The sequence below is a fragment of the Microtus pennsylvanicus genome, chromosome 10 (genome assembly GCF_037038515.1).
Source record: "Microtus pennsylvanicus isolate mMicPen1 chromosome 10, mMicPen1.hap1, whole genome shotgun sequence".
Classification (NCBI taxonomy): Eukaryota; Metazoa; Chordata; class Mammalia; order Rodentia; family Cricetidae; genus Microtus; species Microtus pennsylvanicus.
Genome location: NC_134588.1, coordinates 104930385 through 104939057, shown reverse-complemented (window position 1 = coordinate 104939057; position 8673 = coordinate 104930385). Strand labels below are relative to the sequence as shown.

Below are 8673 nucleotides of genomic sequence, written 5' to 3'. Positions count from 1 at the left end.
AGCGAGAGAGTGAGAGAACAAGCAGGGAGCTCTGAGCCTTAGGGCAGGCGGCAGGGATGAGGAGCAGAAGCATTAGGGTTTAAGGAACCGCCGTTCTGGAGCAACCCGGCTGCAGAGAGGAATAGGTATCAGCAGAGGTCTATTTTAGGGTCGCAAGTACGGTCTTACCCTAACCGAGAAAGTGCAAGCTTGCGGGGAGCCAGGAGAGGCTGGGGAAAGGGTGCGAGTCCCCGAGGCGTCCCGCAGCCAAGGCGCCCAGGAGGCGGTGTTGTTCCACAGTGGGTGAAGGAGGTGACCGATCTCTGTCGCCCCGTGGCCGCCTGGAGCAAGAGGAGGAGGATCTGCAGGACGGAGCTGGAGGCTAACCCCCTTTGCAGGCATCAGCGGCGGCTGCAACGTGGAGCGACCCAGCCGGGTGTAGGCCACAGCGCGGCCGCAGGAGCAGGATCGTCGCTGCCTGCTCCGGCCTCGGCGGATCTCCGGGGCAGACAGTACCCCCACCGAGTCCCCGAGAGAGCGGCGCCGGGGCGCATCTGCCTCCCCGCGGCTCGCCAGGCTCGCCCTCGGCGCGCGCACACGCACGCGCGCGCACATCCACACGCACACTCATCCACACACGTGTGGAAGGCAGGGCCGAGCCGCTCGGTCTTTGAACATCTCAGTTAGAGCCCGGAGCAGCCCCGGCCGCCGCTCTGCGCTCCCTGCGGCCCTGAGCGCCTCCTGCCAGCCCCCGGACCTTCTGGACTCTTCCCTTTTGGCCTAAGGATCCGAGTTCAGATCCGCCACTCCGCACCCGAGCCTGACACACTGAACTCCATTTCTTCCTTTTAAGTTTATTTCTACTTCAGAGCCACTCACCCCCTCCCTTCCAGGGGAAAAAACAAACCTTTCTTACTCCTTAAAGCCCCCTCCCCTTGAGCATCGCATATTAATATCTCCACGTTGGGAACGCGCTGCATTTTCTTTTTTAAAAGGAATTCCAGTCAGAGACCTTTTTCTATTGGGCATTGACTTTCGATTGCTTTGCAAAAGTTTCGCATTAAAAAACAAAACAAAACAAAACACAAAACGTTACCTGATCCGCTCTGAGAATTATTGGTTTCTTTTTATATTTTTTCTTACTTTAAACAACAACAGCAGCAACGTTTCCACCTTTTAAAAACATGCACTACTGTGTGCTGAGAACCTTTTTGCTCCTGCATCTGGTCCCGGTAGCGCTCAGCCTGTCTACCTGCAGCACCCTCGACATGGACCAGTTTATGCGCAAGAGGATCGAGGCCATCCGCGGGCAGATTCTGAGCAAGCTGAAGCTCACCAGCCCCCCGGAAGACTATCCTGAGCCGGACGAGGTCCCCCCGGAGGTGATTTCCATATACAACAGTACCAGGGACTTACTGCAGGAAAAGGCAAGCCGGAGGGCAGCCGCCTGCGAGCGCGAGCGGAGCGACGAAGAGTACTACGCCAAGGAGGTTTATAAAATCGACATGCCTTCCCACTTCCCCTCCGAAAGTAAGTACAGTTTCCATGGTTTTCGCCTTTTCCATCCCCGAGTCTAAGGTTGGCCCAGAGCTCCACAGACCCCACAGCAGCCCCAGGCGTTCGCCCTTTCCTTTCCAGGTCCCCAGGTCCCAGTTGTCCCCTTTCCTTTCTGTCCTTCGCTCCTTCCACCTCCTTTCCTGTTGTAGGATAGAGATCCGCAGGTTTGCAACTTCACCTTAACGTTTTGTTTTATTTTTTTCTCTCTATAATCCCTTTCCCCCAAATGCCCCAGTCCTTTTTTTTTTTTTTTTTAAGGCGTTTGGATTTCTCCCTAGTCTCTGGTCCACAAACTAGGGAGTCAGCTCCCTTCTGTCAAAAGGAAAGCGCTTTCCCTATGACTTTAGGCTAGGGGGATCCTGATAGACTTGTTTTCTTTGCTGGGTTGGCGTGGGGTGGGGGGTGGGGGTGTCCTCCAACCGGTGCACAAAGAGTTAAAAAAAAGTGCCTCCAAACTAGCTTTCCCAAAGGTACCCGCTTTCCATACTGACATATTTGGGGGTTCCCCAAGTCTTTGCTATTGTTTCTCACTGCCCTAAGAATGTCAGCATCACCAACACCAAACGCGCGCGGAGTGTTGGGGGGGGCACCGAAAACCCCTTAAATCTTCTGTTGCTGTCTGTAGATGTTTTCACACCCCTCCCCTGGCAAAACCGTGTAGCCAAGTCCCCTTCTGACCTCACGCGGAAAGCAGAAAGGATAAAAAATACGGTTCTAACTGGTCTGAAGTAGCTTTCACTTCCCGGTCTGTTTTTCTAGCTAGCCCTCACTAGGCTGAGAGCAGGTCGTTTTCTTAGGGGCTTCTCCGGCATCTTTTTCAACCTGAACTCGTCTGCTCCAGCACTTTCTTAAGCAGGGGGGACTCTTTTGCATTCTGAAATCGAATCTAGGAAAGACAGCTGATTTTAAAAAAAAATTATTTTTTATCCTGTTTCCCTGCGATCAGTATCCTCAAAACAGCTGGCATACAGTAGCAATGATTTATTGTGGAACTCTGGGGGGAAGGGAAGAAGTACTGTTAATGTGTTTTTTATTTCAGAGTTCTTTAAAACAGGGAGGGGGGAGATTGCGATCTCAGCAGCGACAGTATTGAGTGGTTACCTGAGAGGGTTAAACACCAGGAAGAAACCCTAAAAGAAAAAATAAAAACTTCACCATAGGCTGTGTTCCAAGTCCCGTCATAAACTTTTCATTGGCCGGCCCTTTCTCTCCTCCCCTTTTCATGCCCTATATCCTCGCTGGCTGCCTCTCTGAAGCCTCGGTGTCTTGCCTAAATAGATAATGCAGCCATCTTGGTAATCTTATCCCAGAAGTTAGAATTGCAGGGTGGTGCTTTTCTCTTCTAATATTTATTTTTAGTTTGACGAGCCATGGCTCTTGGACTTGCCTTGTCTTGTACTTGGTGTCCTCTGAGTGTCTACCCATGTGTCTACCACCCTCTCTCTCTGGTCACTTTTCTTATCCTGGAGCGTTTCTTGTTCTTTCATGGCGTAACCGACCTAGGGAACCCTGCCCGGCAGGATGATTTTATTATCATAATTATGGTCCTAACCCACTACAGTGGTGACGCTTACACTCCGCCCTGGCCCTGGTTTTCCCCCTTGGGAAGTAAGGCTTTTATTTGGGGTGGAGCCACAGCCAGGCTAGGGAAGAGAGTTCATTGTAATTAGTCCAGAACCACTGAGGCTGCTCGAAAGGTTGAGTCAGCTAGCTTTCTCCTGCATGTGTGTGCTGATTCTACCAATATTTGGGCTGATAGTCAGGGATGTTATATGGGGGCTGAATAGCTCCTCCTTCAGTGTTTACATGCAAACACTCAGATTAGCTGCCAGGATGTTTGCCAAGACCGGATTGCATAGGTGTGGAAGGACTTGCCAAGCAAGCACTTAAGTCTGATGGATGAAGGTGAGCCAAGACAGGACAACCCAGGACGACGGTCATGGGCATATTAGAAACATCCCTGGTTTATCAGGAAAATTCGAGAGCATCATCTAAGATTAATGTGTGGATTCTCATCTTTATCCCATCCCTGAACCTCCAAATAAATAAAAACCTAAAAACTGCATACGCGCGCGCGCACACACACACACACACAATATATATATATATATATATATATATATATATATATATATATACACACACATGTGCTATCATATTTTCACAGAAAAAAATAGAGATTTAAGAAACCTGTGTTCAGTGTAGACACTTAGAAGTGGAATGTCATATTAATAGTAGATTCAACACAACTGTGCAGGCACTGTGGATAATTTTATAGAAAGTAGGTTAAACGACTTTCCAGGGCTGAAAAGTCCTGGGATATAGTGAGAGCTTCCAAAAAGGAAGGAAGGAAGGAAGGAAAGAAAGAAAGAAAGAAAGAAAGAAAGAAAGAAAGAAAGAAAGAAAGAAGATCATTCCGTTGTATTTTTAAAGAAAAGAAAACTGAAAGTGTAGCCACGAGCAGAGCGGCTCCCATGCCAGCTTTGCCTCTCTCCCTCCTCAGCACTTTCTGCCCGGCTTGGGACTGGGCTCTCGCCGTGGTGCCCGAAAGGAGGGCGTGTGCCTGCTGTGCCGTGCAGTGAATCTGAAGAGGGCCACAAGTGCACAGAGGAAGGCATGGGAAAGATCACTGCTTCTTCTTTCTTTTCCTTTCCCCCACCATCTTATTAGTGTTCAGGGAGTGACTTCAACTCAAGTATTACAAATATGCCCTAATTGTACTTGGTGACTATATATCACCACAGATGGTTGATAGCCCTTCGCGGGACATTTTATAAAGTTCAAACTCAATATTTTTAGCAACGTGGAGATTTAAAAGTGAAAATATAAGAGATATTGTATATGCCCTCAGGCATACTTTGTCTTAAATATTATCCTTGGCCAAGTGTGCTGTATAAATAAAGTAGATATTAATAGAACTGGCCAGATGCCAAGCTCCTAGTATGAATTTTAGCCAAGAATGTATTTATGGGGTATAAATAATACTATGTCAACATTTAAAGAAGGGATCTGATTAGTTTTGCATTTCTTCATATTGATCTTTTCACATTCTGTTAGTTTAAGACTCAAAGTGGAGCTGTGTTGGAGTTTACTGATAGCTTGCCCAGCAGTAGTTAGTGGATGTCAAACACTTTGACTATTCCTTTTGAAGTTCAAGGTACAGCTATTCAGAAGATCCTGTGCAGGGCTTTAGAAATTCTGAAAAAGTGACTCTATTATGTCTAAGAAGAATCTAAATTGATATTAAACCCCATGGAGACATGGTGGGGAAAGAAGAAGTCATTTTCTTTCTTTCTTTCTTTCTTTCTTTCTTTCTTTCTTTCTTTCTTTTTTTTTTGTCTAATTTTATTTGTTGGTTGGTTGGTTTTGAGGCTTTCCTATGGCAAGGAAGCAATTCCTGAGCTATAACCCAAGCCCTGTTTTGTTAATATGGGTCTCATGATATAGCTCACGCTGGCTTTAAACTTGTCATATAGTCTGGGATATCCTCAAACTCATGACTCTCTGGCCTCATGGTCCCCAGAGCTGAAACTACAGGACTTCACCACGTGCTTGGCTTCTCCTCTCTACTGTCCTCTCAAGAAAGCAGGCCCATGTTATGGGTCTAACTGTGGCAGCTTTGGTCCTGCCCTTTCCTCTCCCTACTCCACAAGCTTCTGCTGTGGCAACGTCTGAAAATAGCTTTCTTCCTCCGGAGGTGGGGTGCTGCTGCTGGTCTTCCATCGTATCATAATGAAGAGGGCAGCCTTATCATATACCAGAGAATTATCCAGCTTCCCATGGTGGGAAGCCACTACTCCCTGGTGGTTAGCTTGGGTACTGTTTTAAAAGCAATAGCAATAGCAAAAATAGAATGTCTTTACGATCAAAAGATATTAAAATAAAATCATCAAATAGAGAATTATCAGAATAGAGTATGGATTAGGCTATTTTGTATGGCATATACTGTATGACTATAATATTGAAACTCATATATGAGAGACAATCAAGTTTCCCATTCACTGACCTTCAGCAACAGGGTTGGGTCTCTCGTTCACTAGGAATGACAGTCAATATCGGACATATGCCAGTCAGCACATAAGAAAAAAGAATAGAGGAATTATCTTGGATTTTTCAGTCTGTGTTAATGAAGAGTGGAATCTGTAGCCTGGACAAGCCAAGGAAGTAGGTAGCCATGCTGGCTTATATCTCTTAGTGGATGGAAGTATATAGCCTGGAAATATCACAGTTAGATATCCTTTGTAACTCTTTCACAGGAAGGCTAAACATTTAATACTAAACAATTCTGTTTTTCTGGTAGCCCAGTAATTTTCCAGGCAAAATTGTGGGATGTAGAATGACTACCAATGACGTGATTGTTTTGAGAAACATGTCTTGGTATTCAAATTATGAGTCTGTCTTTTAGTGTACAGATTGCTGGTCTATTGGGCCAACTGCCCAACGAAGGGGAATATTAGCAGTAGCTTTGCTTTGAAATGTGTTCTTATCGTCTCTCCTGAAAGACTCTCTGTGTATGTTTGTATATGAATTATGTGTCAGAGAGAGGAAGGGGGGTTTGGAGAATAAAGACTGGCTTGGACCTCTTGGCTTCCATAATGTCATTAATGCACAGCAGACCAGACTTTAATTCCCGCTTTTTATTGCATTGTGGCCAACACTCCTTCTGAAGCCTGGCTGTGGTTACACTTGAGTTCCTCTGCATTCCCCTCCTTCAAGAGCGGACTAGGTGAGAGAAGCCTCAAATTAAAACACGGTTAATAGCTGAAACAGGTAGGTAGTTTTTGCTGCCCCATGAGGCTGTTGCCTCTCCTGAGTAGACCTCCACGTTTTAAAAGGCTAGGGAGTTCCCCAAGATTAAAGAGCAGGTGTGGTCCACTTAACCACACCTCTAGGTCTCCACAGCGCCCCCCGTGGTCAAGGTGAGGAGGTGCAGGTGTTGAAAGTTTGCATCTTGGAAAGATGCTGATGTAACCTCCTCAGACACCTTCCGTGTGAAGATATGAAAGAATGACAGATGGTTTTTCCTAGAGGAAACAGAGATGTGAAAAAGGGGGTAGTGACTCACTGCTGAACCCACATCAAATCTGGGTTAGAATCAAGGAGGTCAGTGACTCCGGGGCCTTTGCCCAGAGATTACAACACATTCCAGGCTGCAGTTTTAGAAGGTTCGGGAAGGCAGGGCGGAGGCGCCTGGGAGAAGGGTGAAATGATAGGTTTCTGGCCCAGGTCGTTCTCCCTTGTTCCTGCCATGTCCTTCACAAGCCCCCAAGTGAGGTGGGCGGCAAGCAGGTTCCTACCCGGAGCAGCCCTTTCCGCCGTCTCCTCGCTTTTCCAGTCTGTCCTTCAGCCTCAGCAAGGAACCCACTTGGCAGTTTCCCGGCAGCCTGACGAAATGTGGCTTTGACTGAGATAAACAGATGTTTCTGTTGTCATTTTTAAAAGCATCTGGTGTGCCTGTGTTCTGCTCTTTAATGTATTTTAAACAGAGATAGTAGTTAACCCAGAAATTCATTGTTCTCTGGGTATTTTATTTTACATTTAATAACATGTTAGGGATTCTGGGACGGGCTTGTTTAGACCAAAAGGTTTACTTCCGCCCTTTGTTTAGAAGAAACTCTAGAGCTGCCTCGGGTGGGTGGTTGTTTCTTTTCTAACCTCTGATAGCCAGAAGTGGGTGTTTGACCCTACTGTCTCACCGCCATGCCTCCTGTGTTGGCTTGATGACCCAGACTCTACATCAAGCCCTCCTTGACTCCTGGCTCCCAATCCAAATTGCCCCTTGCCCTTCAAGGTGATGGGTATTCGTCTCCCTACCTAGTACCCTGCTGTGTTTTTGAGATTTGGCAGACCTCATTTCCCCACTGAGCCACCTGCTTCATTCAGCAGATTACAGAGGTTCTGCATTTAGTAGGCCTTTGCAAGCCGGTCATTATTCATTGACTTTAAAAGATACCACGGCATTACCCCCCACTAGACGGGGAAGATGACTCCTGTTCATTCTAGTGCTTGACTGGTTAGCATGGATCTCGGAGGTATTCAGATGTGACGCCCTGGGGACCACTTCTGCTGTCTTGGGATGTCTTGGCATACATACCCACATCATTCACCCAGTGAATCCAGTTCCCTTGTTCACTGTGGCTGTTTTTCAGGTGGCCTTTAGGCCTCAGCTCTTTTAAGCACTTAGCATTCTAGACCTGAGGTCAGCTCTGCTTTCTTCCTATTCAGCCTGTCCCCTGACCAAACCTATGCCTGAACACTAGATTCTGTCAACCTTTTCCTTTTGCCCTTTATCCAGACATTTTCATGTCTCCGGGACCTGTTTATGTTGTTTCTACTGGGTGAACTGTCTTGAACTATTTTTGAAGAGATTCTTGTAGACTTAAGAAAATGGCTCCTCCATAAGAGACCATCTCTGGTTTTTCTGAATACATGTAATTGGCTCCTCTGCACCCCAAGATCTTGGCCCTGCTGTTAATTTCTTATTTCTGCCTCCTTTCACTATTTTGCTTAGTTGGGTTTGAGATGCCCTGAATCCTCTGTGTTCTTACAGAACCTAGCACGTTGTCCTTGCTCGGTAAATGTTCAATGAGTGAACATTACCTCTTGAGTAAGACCAAGCCTCCAAAATGACCTGCGCCAGGAAACCTAGAGGTAAACCTGTTCCCCTTAAACATCAGGGATTAAAGGACTCAGTGTCTCTGTACTGAGGCAGCACAAGTTCCTTTCCTGGTTCTGCATTTTTAGGGAATTATACTGACGTGGACAAGAAGAAACTGAACCTTTACCGGGCACTTCTGTGTGCCAGGCCTGGCTTTAAATATTTACAAGGGCCTCATTTCATCTTCATAAGTCACTGAAGTTGACCCTAGCATTTCCATTTTGACAACTGAGGATCCAGATATTAGTATATCAGTAATATGTTCTATACATAAAGGGTTTGCTCACTGATGATAATAACGGCCCTAACACCATTACTTCTCTTGTTTGTTTGGTAAATATAGGGTCTTAACCTACAGGCCAGACCTTGGAATATGCAATCCGGGCTACCTTGAACTCTTTATCTTACTGCTCATCCATATCAGTAGGACTAAAGCCGTGGCTTTGACGGCTAGATCCAGCCCATTCCTTAGCTTTCCA

The 8673-nt window shown here is 46.5% G+C and overlaps 1 protein-coding gene across 3 annotated transcripts in view; it reads left to right on the top strand.

The window, feature by feature from the left end:
- Positions 1–574: 574 nt before the first annotated feature.
- Tgfb2 (transforming growth factor beta 2) overlaps positions 575–8673 on the top strand; it is a 79449-nt gene continuing 71350 nt past the window's right edge. Inside the window, exon 1 of one of the 3 annotated variants that reach the window (XM_075989412.1) lies at positions 575–1509. In XM_075989412.1, the coding sequence (XP_075845527.1) occupies positions 1164–1509 (346 nt within the window). In that variant the 5' untranslated portion in view covers positions 575–1163. The remainder of the gene's footprint in view (positions 1510–8673) is intronic. The other 2 variants (XM_075989411.1, XM_075989413.1) reach the window with 2 other exon arrangements.